Source organism: Conger conger, chromosome 10 (assembly GCF_963514075.1).
Source record: "Conger conger chromosome 10, fConCon1.1, whole genome shotgun sequence".
NCBI classification, from domain to species: Eukaryota; Metazoa; Chordata; class Actinopteri; order Anguilliformes; family Congridae; genus Conger; species Conger conger.
The window spans coordinates 8,173,364-8,187,064 of NC_083769.1; the positions used below are offsets into that span (position 1 = coordinate 8,173,364).

At 44.3% G+C, this 13,701-nt stretch overlaps 1 protein-coding gene across 1 annotated transcript; it reads left to right on the forward strand.

Moving 5' to 3' along the window:
- Positions 1 to 253: 253 nt before the first annotated feature.
- Positions 254 to 13,687, forward strand: LOC133138874 (protein shisa-4-like). Its single transcript, XM_061257993.1, has 6 exons — positions 254 to 472; positions 674 to 736; positions 2,478 to 2,655; positions 3,866 to 4,005; positions 7,743 to 7,961; positions 9,642 to 13,687. The coding sequence occupies exons 1-6, from the start codon at positions 454 to 456 to the stop codon at positions 9,680 to 9,682; spliced, it is 660 nt and encodes a 219-aa protein (XP_061113977.1). The 5' UTR covers positions 254 to 453; the 3' UTR covers positions 9,683 to 13,687.
- The last annotated feature ends 14 nt before the right edge of the window (positions 13,688 to 13,701 follow it).

Below are 13,701 nucleotides of genomic sequence, written 5' to 3' on the forward strand. Positions count from 1 at the left end.
CACCAGACATAATTTTGTCTGATGGTCAAAGTATTTGCATAATCTAAAGACATGCATGAAACCAGACTCGAAATGGCCAATGCCTATACGTAGACCAAATCTTTTATCAGAGTACACAAGCAGATAAAACAAGCAAGAACTGGTTATGTATTTATCCAATCCAGACGAAAATTTTATTTTATACAGGGAACGGAAGTAGGTTTGTGGGCAAAACACCACTGCTGTTTGTATCAGAAATTGCTGACATCAGAGGTCCAAATGTCCCCTTCCTGCTAATAACCAGAATTATGGCAGTGGTGTTATTTCGATTACAATGTATGCAGCTCATTAGCCGCTTTGTAAAGGTTATTATATGGAAAATATAAAGCAATCTGAACGGGATAAATATAGACCAGTGGGGGTGTAACCACAGAGGCGCTAAAAGATTCGCTTTGGATCTCATTCGAGTCCTGGATGTTCAGCGTCACTGAAGGTATTTGCCATTTGATATACGGTGCACCCTGTGCTTATCACAAACACAGCGCACATAACCAAAAAAAAAAGAAAGAAGAAGAAGATAACTACGATTTAACCGCAACCATTTCGTTTTGATCAAAGTATAGTTGGAGATTACACTAGCCATTGTGGCAATGTATAATCTCTATTAGATTATTTCGTTTTATTTTATTTCCAGGCAAGATGTCCCCAGCCGCTCTCGCGTTGCCGTTGCTCGCCACGGTCCTCTACGCTTGGCAGGGTAAGACGATTCTGCTACAGTTTCTCCCCGTGCAGGCCTCTACAATATGACGTAGCCTGTTTTATGATAAAGAGAATAATGCGCATTCACATAATGCCTTTGTTGAGAGCACTTCAGATTACATGGTGGACGACCTGCTTAAATGTTTTTATTTTTATTATTATTATTTTTTTCGATGAGGTTGCAGGCTAACCAATGATGGGCTATATTGAGCCAGTCTTTTCATAGCCAAATGTGTGATATTTGCGACCATATGCTATTCAAGGTGTTTATTAAATGCGGGAATACAATCTTTATTTAATATTGACCTAGCCTTTCCCTGCAACATAGTCTAGCCTTCCTGTATGGAACAGTTATGGCACGTGCAGCATAATAGCTAGCATAATGCAGTTATCATGAACACCCCAAATTGCTAGTAGTCTATTGTATTGGGTAGTTTGAGTTTGCGATATTCACCTATCTAATTCAAGTATTTAAAAAATATATATTAGACCTGTTCTTCTGCGTGACAAACCGTAATAACTTCACAGTATTGCGCACAGTAAATGAGTGCAATGAGAATACAGAAATGCTAAATTATTAACGATTAATTGCCATAATAATAATAATAATAATAATTAATTCATATTTTAACGTTAATTGACTGGGCTTCAATCTGATAAAAGTTAGGCCCAAGTGTATTCCATAATATAATAGTTCACGTGAAATTGTGTCACCTTTTGAATAGTACGTCCTTGCAATTAAAGAAAAGGCCATTTGAACGAGCTAAGTGCTTGAAGTACAAAGTAGCCCTGTGCTACAGTTTTTATTTCCTATTGTTGAAGGTTAACCTGTGCTGTCATTCGTGAGTGGAATAATGCCTCTAAAACGTGGAATGCATTGCTCTATCAGCCCTCAAAATAGCTGAATACGATCTTGCACAGACTCTTGAATTGATACCTGATCATTCCAAAAGTTAAATCCACAACAAGATTTGCATATGCAACATAAATTGACTTCTCAAAAAAAACCAAAAATCGTACTTGCGAAATACAAATTTCTCAGTAAGTGTAATTGGAATTGGACGTTTCCTTTCAATTCCACATTATTGCATGACTGTCAAATTTTCAATAGATCGAAGAACTCTATTAGCACTCTATTACGTTCATAGTCATTATTTGAGGGTTTAAGGCTTGTGAAGAAAGGCTATGCTTTTATTCATGTATTAAAATCACATTTGAATAGGGGTTTGGTAATATTTAATTATAGGCTTTCAAGCAGGTGACCTATATTGACCTATATATGACATGTACTGTTCTGCCTCTAAAAACTGAAGCATATTCATTTGTCACTGGCCCCCAAGTTTTTTCGGGGTGATGTTTCTGATCGCAAGGTTAATGTTTATGTTGGTAATGTGTGGAGTCCAGCTGGGAGGGGCAGTGGTTTCATTGACCCAGGGACCTTTCACACATCTCAAATTACAATTTTTACAACCCCATTCTCTTTATCATCTCTTGTGAGGAAAACACCTTTCACATATGACATACAGAACCCTGTTGGTTTTAATTTAAGGAGAGATGTTACTGGTGTACTCAGCTGATGATAAGGCAGTATCACTCCCAGTGTCTCTCACTCCTAGTGTCTCACTCCCAGCCTGTCTCACTCCCAGTGTCTCACTCCCTGCCTGTCTCACTCCCAGTGTCTCTCACTCCCAGTGTCTCACTCCCAGCCTGTCTCACTCCCGGTGTGTCTCTGCCTGCAGCCAGTGCCGATGAGGACTGCCTGTCGTACGTGGATAAAAATGGCACCTGGCACAACGGCTTCGACTGCCCCCTCATCTCCTTCTGCTGCGGGAACTGCCAGCACCGGTACTGCTGCCTGGACGACTTCAAGATGATCCGCGAGCGCGACCAGAAGCGCTGCATGCTGTTCCAGATCAGGTGTGCTGCCACGCGCACGGGAGCATCAGGGGTATGGGTCAGGGGTATGGGTCAGGGGTACTGCAGGGCTGCTACGCCTCGCAGAAACATCAGCACACACCACGGGGAGAGGATCAGGAGGGTCAGGGGTACAGGTCAGGGGTACTGACGGGCTGCTATGCTGCAGGGAAATATCAGCACACACCATGAGGGGAGGATCAGCAGAGGTAGGGGTAGGGGTCAGGGGTACTGAAGGCCAGGAGCATAATTATATTATTATTCATTAGACCTATTCTTTTGACTTATTAAAGTCTAAAGTCTTACCCGAAAGTTTATTGATCGATTAATTAAACTGCTCGGTCATAAGTGTTAGCTCTACGGTAAATGTAAATCTGTCCCAAATTTGACGATAAAATGAAAAGCACCAGCACCACTGACTGCAAGGCGGGATCCCCAGATCCCGAGTATCCCCAGACCTGGGATTAGCCCTTGGATGTCGGATCTGTGAAAGGTAAATCCATGCGAATCCATGGTCCCTGTTTGAACAGTGCCATGCATCCTGGCTCGTAGGCCACAGCCCAGCTGACGCGGCTTACCGGGTGGCCCAGTGGAGCAGTGGTTAGGTCCTGGAAGGAGGTCCTGGAATCCCAGCCCCCCACCTCCTCTCTGTGTGGAGCTTGCGTGCACTCCCTGGGTTGGGGTGGGTTTATTCCGGGTGCTCTGGTTTCCTCGCACACTCAAAAGACAGAGACAAGACTCAGAGGCACTGGCACTGGAGTTAGTCCCTGGGCTGTGGCTGCCCACTGCTCCTAAGTGACTAGGACAGGTTAAATGAGAGAGGACAAAGTATAACATGGTGAGAACAGGCCATTCAGCCCAGCAATGCTCACCTTGTCCTACCACCAAAGTGTGCCGACTGCTTAGTTTGCCTAAAAGCTGAATGGTATCTAACACCGTATCAAGGCTGGCCTTGAAAACCCCTAGTGTTTCTGCCTACACTACATGTCCTCACAAGCTATTCCACAGTGAGATTGGGCCCTCTAACCCTGTAGAATCGCATAATATCCACAGCGACGTTGGCTCAGGAGGTGAAAGCAGTCGGAGGGTTTGCTCCTGACGAGCCGGTTGGTGCCTTGCATGGCAGCCAGGGTGTGTGTGAATGGGTGAATGAGGAGCATCATTTGCACAGCGCTTTGGATAAAGGCTTGGATCCGTCTCTCTGCTCCCACAGCCCGACCACCATGGCGGGAATCGCGTCCTCCGTGCTGCTGTTCGTGGTCATCGTCAGCACACTGGTGTGCTGCTCCATGTGCTCCTGCTGCTACATGTACCGGCGCCGGAGAGAGCTGCGCCAGTCCACGCCCTGCGAAGGTACGGCCCGCCCCCCTGACCCTAACGCCACCCCCCTGACCCTAACCCCGCCCCCCTGACCCTAACGCCACCCCCCTGACCTTGACCCCACCCCCCTGACCCTGACGCCGCCCCCCTGACCCTAACACCGCCCCCCCTGACCCTAACACCGCCCCCCTGACCCTGACCCCACCCCCCTGACCCTAACGCCGCCCCCCTGACCCTAACCCTGACCCTAACGCCGCCCCCCTGACCCTAACCCTGACCCTAACCCCGCCCCCCTGACCCTAACGCCGCCCCCCTGACCCTGGCACCACCCCCCTGACCCTGACCTTTACGTCTTCATAGGCATAATTAAAAACACTAAAATAGCACAAGAAGCCCTCTTATTCACAATTGACATAGATAGTCTCTATACAAATATAAACACTGCAGCAGGGCTAACAGCTGTAAAACTCTGGATGGAGAAGTACTCGGACGACAGCCGCCCAGATACATCCCTCCTACAACTGTTAGAAATCAGCCTCACAAAAAATGACTGAATTCAATAAATAATTCTTCCTACAAAGCACGGCGATGGGTAAAAAATTTGCACCAGCCTACGCAAACATTTACATGGCACACTGGGAGGAGACTGTTTTTCAAAAATGCCCCAAACTACCCACCAATTATTTCAGATACTTTGACGACATATGGGGAATATGGACACACAGTTTAGAGGACACACACCATAGACCTATAACAGTCAAATACACCACGCATAACCAACAAATAGATTTCTTGGACACTACCACATACAAGGGACCCTCATTTCCCTGATCACACACTTTAGATACTAAAGTTTTCTTTAAAGATACTGACATGCACATTGACATAAAAACAGTCTCTTCAAATCAAATCACAATTGCTCAGGATTTGCACACAGTTCATAGATTTTTAAGAGGCTACCCAGACCCTCTTCAATGCATTAAAACCAAGGGGGTATTCCAGATCTTTCCTTCGACAGGTCCGGAAAACCTTCTTAACCACCAGACCACAAGACATGCAGAAAATCATCCTGCTAATCACCACCTACTCAGCATTTAGCCTAGACAGGGCTTACAATTAAATGTAGACTAGCACAACATGTATATACAATATTAGAAATCATAAGGAGACAGACACACACCTGGTGGCTCATTTCCTTCACCATGGACTTGAGGCCTTCAGACAAATAATAGCTGGACATCAGAGGAGAGAGGCAGGCTAGAGAAACACTGGATTCTCAAACTTAGCACTCTATATTTCCAAGAGGACTGAACAAACGCACATAAAACACCAACACAAGAGGGACCAAATTCTTCCTACTTAAAGGCTTCAGTACTCTGAATGGCCAGAGCATACTTATTTCCAAAGAGGCCCTAATATGGGACAACTTGGGAAATGAAGATGGGAATGTCGCCTCCCTCACCCTAACCCTAACCCTAACCCTAACTCTAACACTGCTTCCCTCACCCTAACCCTAAATCACTGTCCGACCCAAAACCACATCGCACCCACATGTGGGTGTGTTTGTGATGGGCAGTACCAAGACGTGGTTACAAATGCTTATTTGAAATACGTCAACTTAAATAAATGCTGCGAAGAAATTCACTTTCTTCAAGGCCCACACGCATCTGTGTTCTTTTCTTGGTTTTCGTATCTAAAATGGCCACAAAACATTCGCAAAGAGTGGTCATGTAGGTTTTGAAAAATCCCTAACCTTGCCCCCAGTGTCCAATTCGCTCTCCACTTCCTGTGGTCAGCTCTCTGTGTTAGCATTTAGCAATGACATCCCATAATAATAATAAAAACGTACACAATGTCTCGTGGGAGGGAAATCGTTTTACAAACACCACAGAAAAATTACAGCTAGACCCTAAAATATGCATACCTCTACAATTATGCAACTGTTTTTCTTGAATCAGTATGGAACACAAATCGAAAGCTCCGGGATGATATGAAAAGCTCAAAAACACTGCATGTGGCCCTTTAAGGAAACATGATTAAAAATTGAGCAATCTTATGAAATTGACAATATGATTGATGATTCTGATAGAATAGTCACTTAGTTGCAGGGGATTTATTTGTGTCTACTGTGGAAAGGGTTAAAGTATTCTGAATAATGACTTGGCCCAGGTCTGGTCCTGCTCAGTGTTCACCAGGGACATGGGAGGGTGGATTGTGTCATTTCCTGCTTAAGGTGATGAAAAATATAATAGCTTGTTTGAAACGGTTGAAAAAAAAAAAAACCTGGTTAATTTCACATTTTCCCAAAGTTGGCTGCAGAACGGCGGTTTTGAAAGCGTACGTGGCTCTAATGGGGTAGCTTGGATCTTTCTGCAACGGTGCACTTCTTTGCTGCAAATTCCAAAATAGAGGTCTGTTTTTGGATCAATGCTTTGCAGATGCCGTGTAGAATCCGTGATCTTACACTTAGTGAATCGACGGGGTGCAGATCAATGAATCCGTGCAGCCAACTTGGGGAACATCGAATCTCCCATGCGTCACTGTGTCGTTTCATAATAAGAAAACATAAGTGGACAAGCGGCTTTAAGCTAAGTTGCCGTGTAAAAGCACTTAGTGTGGCATCTTCACAGTGCTCAAGGAATAGAATTGGGAAAGGGTGGGGTTGCCAGTGTGGTGAATTGAGTGCTTGCAGAACATCACATGGATAAATGAAGATAACTCCATAACTATGAAGATAATGGGCTCTTTTGGTGGACAAGAGAGCTGTACAATGTATGGCCTTATATAATCGACAAGCATGTCCCGCTGGAGGTGTTATAACACGGTAAATATTTAACATTTATATTTTTTGCATTTTATTCAACGTTATGAAACTTTGCATCACAATGCATCATTCACGTATATTTAGCAGATGCTCTTATCCAGATAAATCTACACTGCAAACGGACATCAGGGTTCAAGATGTGTAGTAATTTCCTCGAGGGGGGACGTCAGAGACCCCAGAGAGATAATGAGTGCAGGAAGTGTACGTTCTTCATTTCGTTGCTCTCTCAGGTGTTATGGGTAGATAAGAAAGCTGTGGTTGGGGTGGGGGAGCCGAGATGCGGTTGGCTGAGGCAGGTGCGTTGTAAGATGGCCGTTGTGACCGCTGTGATCGTTGTGACCGTGGTGGGAAGCCCTGAGGGCCAGGAGCATACAGCAGGGATGGGGACGTCCAGGCTTGGGACAAACGAAGGTTACAAAGCAGAGGGGTCGGGATTAAACACATGCACAGAGTCTGATCTTTTAAAGGAAGCATAGGGCACATAGGAACAAGTGACATCGGAATTAAAACAGTGTAGTGATGTCATGTAGTAATATGTCATTTTAAATTGTATGTGATTTTGCTTGTGCACTTTTGAGCGTTGCTCCAAATTCTATTAATGAGTTTCATACAGTTCAAACATATTAATTAAGTACATTTATAATGTACTGTATTCCAATCTCTCTTTTCCTCAATGCAACTCAAGTGCTTCATTAGCATGACAAATACAAGCATTTGTATTGCCAAAACATTGGTGACAAGGTGGAGAGAGCTTACAGAAGAATGAGATCAGTACAGATCTTTTTTTTTCTCATCTTCTCTGTGTGGCTGTTCCCCACAACACAATGCTGTCTGGTTTGCAGATGCTGTACTCGCAATAGTAAGGTGGTGTGGATATTCAGTCTTTCCCTGAAGGGTTCGCTGTGGGGCGACAGCATCCAGGCGTGTGTTCCCTCCTGTGTTCCAGGCCAGCAGATCCCGATGGCCAGTTACGCCGGACACCCCGTGTACGATGCGCACGGCAAGCCGATCGGCCAGCCCGAGTACCAGTACCCCGCCTACGCCGCTACCCCTGCACCCCCGGGCCAGCTGGCGTACCAGCCGGGAATACCCCAGCCCTACCCCGCCATGGTCCCCGGACCCTACCCACCGTACCCTCCAGTCAACCCCGAATACGGCCCATCGCGTAAGAGCCAGCCTTTTCATTACCGTCCTGGTGGACAATATCGTTTTGTTAAAGGCTTTTTTTCAAGTTCTATATCAGCACTGCTCGACTCGACGTCCTGTGGGCCGCAGTGTCTGCAGGTTTTTGCTTCGACCGTGTGCTACGCCACCTGATTTCACCAGTTGTCTTACCTGCTTGGTTCAGATAATAAGCTAATTAGTGAAATATGGTGGTGTAGCGCATGGTTGAAGCAAATGCCTGCAGACACTGCGGCCTGCAGGACGTGGAGTTGAATAGTGCTGTTCCACAGTAGACGTGGGTTTTCTGATCCTGGGGAACCTGCAGGTTTTTGTTTTCACCTTAAAATCAGCACAAAATTCTGACTCAATAAAGCAGGTGACATTATAATGGGTTAATCGAGTAGGCTAAAAAATGATATCTTTTTAAAAACCATAGGAGCAATTTCTGTTTTAATTTGTGCAAGCTAGCTAGAGCATAGCATCTCGTGTTCAACTACCAAAGACTGTGTAGACATCATGATCAATAAAAGAAAAATGACTGTGGGAGTCTGGCCCAGCAGTTTTTCCCACTTGGTGTTCTATGAGGCAGAACTTTTGGAACTTTTTTGGGTTTCCCACAGAAATTATTACAATGACCACAGTCGCACGCCTCAGAAACATTATCGTATTTACTGAGCAGATATCCAGTTCAGCCAGCGATAACAGACTGATCCTATCAGTCAAGCTGTGCTTGTTTGGCAGACCCTGCAAAAACAACTCCGAGAAGGTGCGTATGACATGCAGACCAAACACCATTCAAGCTACAGATTGTCGAAATTGCAATAGGTGCCTTAAGGTGCATGATAGTTAATGTGTGTGCTAATGTCAGGTGTATGACTGTTTTAACTGCACACTGTACACAGTCATGAGTGGGAGGAGGACCGTTCATGTCGGGCTCTGGCCACAACTGGCACTGTCAGGTCAGGATTCCACTCGAGATGGTGTGGCCCTTCCAACCGTGCCATCACCCTTTAGCATTAGACTCACCCTCTCAGTCCCCTGCCCAGTATGAAGTGGCTGCACCCAAATCGCAGGGGTTTTGTCTTTGGTTGAGAAAATAGAGAAAATTCAGTAGGGTTTTAATAGGGGCTCAAAACAATAATGCATTTTGATTGGTATAATGTCGACAATGTTGGGACTGAAGGGGTTAACAGGGACAAGGCACCCAGCTGCCTAGTTCACTTGTTGATTAGCCCACGGGAAAAACATTGTATACGGACTCGAAAACTTCACCTGTCATTTATTATATTTCAAGAAATGTTGCTACAGTCAGATCATTTAAATAACCGGTGCTAATTGTATAATAAAGGGTGAAAGTTGGCATGAAATGCACTAACTCACCTGGAATAATGGGTATGAAATACGGCCTGTAGTGTAGTGGTTAAGGTGCATGACTGGGACCCGTAAGGTCGGTGGTTCGATCCCCGGTGTAGCCACAATAAGATCCGCACAGCCGTTGGGCCCTTGAGCAAGGCCCTTAACCCTGAATTGCTCCAGGGGAGGATTGGATCCTGCTTAGTCTAATCAACTGTACATCGCTCGGCCAACTGCCATTAATGTAATTTAATGAATAAAGAGTCCAAACCCTGTGTTATCGGATCCAAAACTGATCTTGTTTTGTTTTTCTCGTTGTGTGTTGCAGCGCCCCCTCCGTACTCTCCACCACAGTATCCGGGCAACTGATGGGACAGCAGCCAATGGGGAGAGAGGAGGAGGTGGGGATTCCCCCCCGCCCCCCCCACCATCTCTGCCTCTCCTGGCTCCCTTCCCCCATGTCCATAACCAACATTTCTGACTCGTCTGTTTCACCTTTCCCCCTTCCCCCTCGGGGACGGAGCATGATCTGAGCTGGGCTGCTCTCGCGCTTAAACTCTGGCTTTCTAACAACACGAGCGGTGGAGACGCCTAGACCCCCTCCGAAACATCGTCGCATCATGTCGCCTTCACCCGCGTTTCGTTCTGAAAGACCCCCTGCACGTCGGCTTCGTCTGGAGAGAGTGTCCGGTCTGGTCCTGTGGGCGGAATGTCCAAACATCTGCTGGTGGACCTTCCTGTCGAGGGCCTCTCAAGACTCACGCTTTTAATAGGAGCTCAATTTCACAGGAACGATTCTTATTTCCACAGCGATGACGGCTACAGGTTCTCTCTCTCTCTTTCTCTCTCTCTTTCTCTCTCCCTCTCTCTTTCTCTCTCTCTTTCTTTCTCTCTCTCTCTCTCTCTCTCTCTCTCTTGCTTGCTCTCTCTATCTGTCTCTCTCCCTCTCTGTCTCCCTCTCTTCACATTGGGACGCACTGGTATATTTTCAAAGACGCTGCTACTGAGTGTCTTTTTCCGTTTGTGTTTGCTCCATTCGCCTGGTGGCAGGACGGGGTGATTCTGGCTCTCTGCGTCCTGGTGAAAATCAGTGCCATATTTATGCACAGGCCGGCTTCCGCCTCTTGCCGTAAGGACGCCACATTTACGTTCTTTTGAAAATCCAGATTCTGGTCCTGGTGATTTATCAGAATCGCCAGCTTTGCTAGAATCAAAGAAACGAATGTCACTCATTTTTTTACATTGTAGGGCAAGATAAAAGATTGCAGTATATATTTCACCGAGGCTGTGACAAACTAGTCACAGTGTAAACTAGTTTATTGTGCTATCCTCATTCAACTTAAATGGTCAGTTTATATTGTGCAATTAGCTGCATTTTCAAAAATTATGCATGTTATTTATAATTAAGAGTTCAGTTTTAACTGTATTCTTGTTGAGAACTTGTCCAGGAAGTTGACTGTTGACTTAATTAAAGCTATTGCTCATTAGCTGCGGTATTGACAGCGCGAGGGGGTGCCGTGGTATTCACTCTTGTCCTTGGAGGGCTGCAGGGTGCCTGGTTTTTTCCACTTCTAACTGGCAACAAATTCAAACTGAAGGAAACGGACTGCTTCTTGGATGAGACACGAACACGGCAAACGCTTTTACAAAATTGAGCCACTAGGAGGACGACTGTGCACAGTGGGACCCAATTCCTAAATATGCCAAATATCCCTGCTTTTTGGTTACAACCCTGGCATGCCCATCAAATGGGCGAAAATCTGAAATATTGTTGCAAAACACTGTGACCTCACTGGAAACGTAGGGTCCAAGGCAAACAAATGGCAAAACGGTTCTCAGCCTGAACACGACCGTAGCTGAAGTGATGTAACGGTTTAATTAAATGTCAAGTAATGTAAAAAAAAAAAAACCAGGAGACCCTATGGCTTGTCAATGGCAAGATTGAATTGCGCTGTGCTGTGCGAGTGCTTTAAGCATGGAGAAAGCACTTTACCGATAAATTCATGATTATATGCGCAGTTAGCAGAATCAAGTCACTTTCCTCTAATTACAAAAACTGGAGATTTACCTCCTCATCTATAACTGCATGCTAATGCTAAAACCTGCGGGATGGCAGATGGTTTCTGATGGAGCGGCCTACCTTCATATGTATAAAATCATGTAAAATCATAGATGCATTTAGTAATTAACAGTGCTTGTAGCAGTGTACGCTGAGCAGGGTAGTCGGAAGCTATACTTGCGGATTCACGGACTGCTGCGCCCCTTTCGATATCCTCTCTGCTGCTGTGTCGTTTCTGACACACTTTCAGTTTCTCTGTAATCAAAGCACATATAGGCACAGTTCTTAATGCCTTGAACTTACAGTTGGTAAACGTATTTTGTTTTTGAGAACGCAAGTCAAGTAGCATTTATTTTTTGCGAGCTGTACAGAAAGGCTATTCATTTGTTGGGTCTTATTAGGCTTTGCTATGTTTGCAGAAAGCTGACAGTGGAAAAATAATGTACTTTTGAGGCTATTGATTTATTAAACTATATCTAAAATGAATAGCCTATTTTTTTAAATATAAAGCTAGAGTAATGCAAGTAACCATTCCAATAAATTATTCAATTTAAAATTGGTGTTTGGTGTTCATTTTCTAAGTTCTGGCCGACCCCCATTCCTGAAGGGTTCCTATCACTGCGACTCTATTGGCTGTAAATATACGCTGTCCCACCACCAGTCAAGTGGAGCCATTGGTCCCGCCCCCATGAAAAGCCGACAACATATCACAAGGAACGGTACAAAAATTAGCAAGCCATTCAGGGCGAACTTCCTGTTCCAACAGTTTTAGTGCTCAAATGTTTCTTCAGCGGTGATCTCAAAATCATGTTCTGGAGATCCGCCACACCTTCCGGTGTGTGGTTCCCTTTCAGTCAGCAACCAATTTAGGCCTTTAAAATATGTTTGTGACCGTTTAGCACAGGGATGCTCAATCCAGAAGGGGCTGATGTGGGTGCAGGCTTTTGTTCCAACCAAGTAGTTACACACCCAATTCTACTAATCAAGGTCCTTAGTAGAATAGTACAATCAGGTGTGTAACTGCTTGGTTGGAACAAAAGCCTGCACCCTTTGATTGAGTATCCCTGGTTTAGCAAATTATTTTCTTAAATTAAGCATTTATGTCCTGAAGTACACCGAAGCCTTTGTGGCCAGAATCTATGTGGAAGTGTTTGCCAGCTGTTTTGCCCATCGAAAGACTGTCACATGGGCAGACCATTTCATTGCTGGCTAATTGTATGAAAATGAACACGTTCACATCAAATATGTTACATAAAAAGCTATACTATATGATGCAACCTTATTACCCATATTAAATGGGTCCAATTGTTTTAGAAGTACCAGTGACTTTAATACATACACAGTAAAATTTCGTATAAACTGAACCAGGGGAGGATTGTATCCTGCTTAGTCTAATCAACTGTACGTCGCTCTGGATAAGAGCGTCTGCCAAATGCCATTCATGATAAAATTTTACTGTGTATTTAGATGAGGAAATATTATACGCCCTTAGTCATCCGAGAATTATCCATTATTTTGGAAATCTTTTTTTTGCACGACGGGCCATGTAGCCTACAAATATGACAGTTTTATTCAACCTGTGTTTCAGCACACTTTCAGTAGGCTTATGTCTTATCGCATGCTTCAACGGTTTGTTTCTTCGTTGAACTGTTAATACATTTTGGTAATATCTCACTTTCCCTCGTCTTTTATTACGCATGATATAGGCTACTGAATAGTAGGTGAGTTATTTGTATGTAATGATAATTCTGTGGGGTACATGTTTTGCACCGAGACAAGCGTATCCTACTTCAGACGACACGCTACTAATACATATCTGAGGTGTTAATAGTGTCGTAGGACAGTCGAATATAATAGATTAAACCAAAAGCTTTTTCTGGCATTTCTGAAGTAGCATAGTTATACCCGACATGGCAATCATGAGAGGCAGTGATAAATGTCACCATTAGATATATATATATTCAAGGAAATGACCATCAAACAGTTAGATAATCTGGGTTTGGTCTTCTTTTTAAAATAAATACAGCATTTCCCCCCCAAATAATGATATACAACACAACCGTACGCTACAGGGTTAAAGACTGATCACGAGCGTTGAATGTAACTGTACTTGTTTCTTTGTTCGACTGTATGGCACGATGATATAGTAACATTGTTGTTGTTGTTTTTTTCTTTCTTATAGGCCTACATTAAGGATGACGTATTTGAATGTAAACCGCTGTGGTGCAGAATGTATATCAAATTGTTCGACGAAGTAAAAACACGTTTTATATACAAATTGTCTATTGTAGCCTAATAAATAATACTCGACTACATATTTCTGATAATG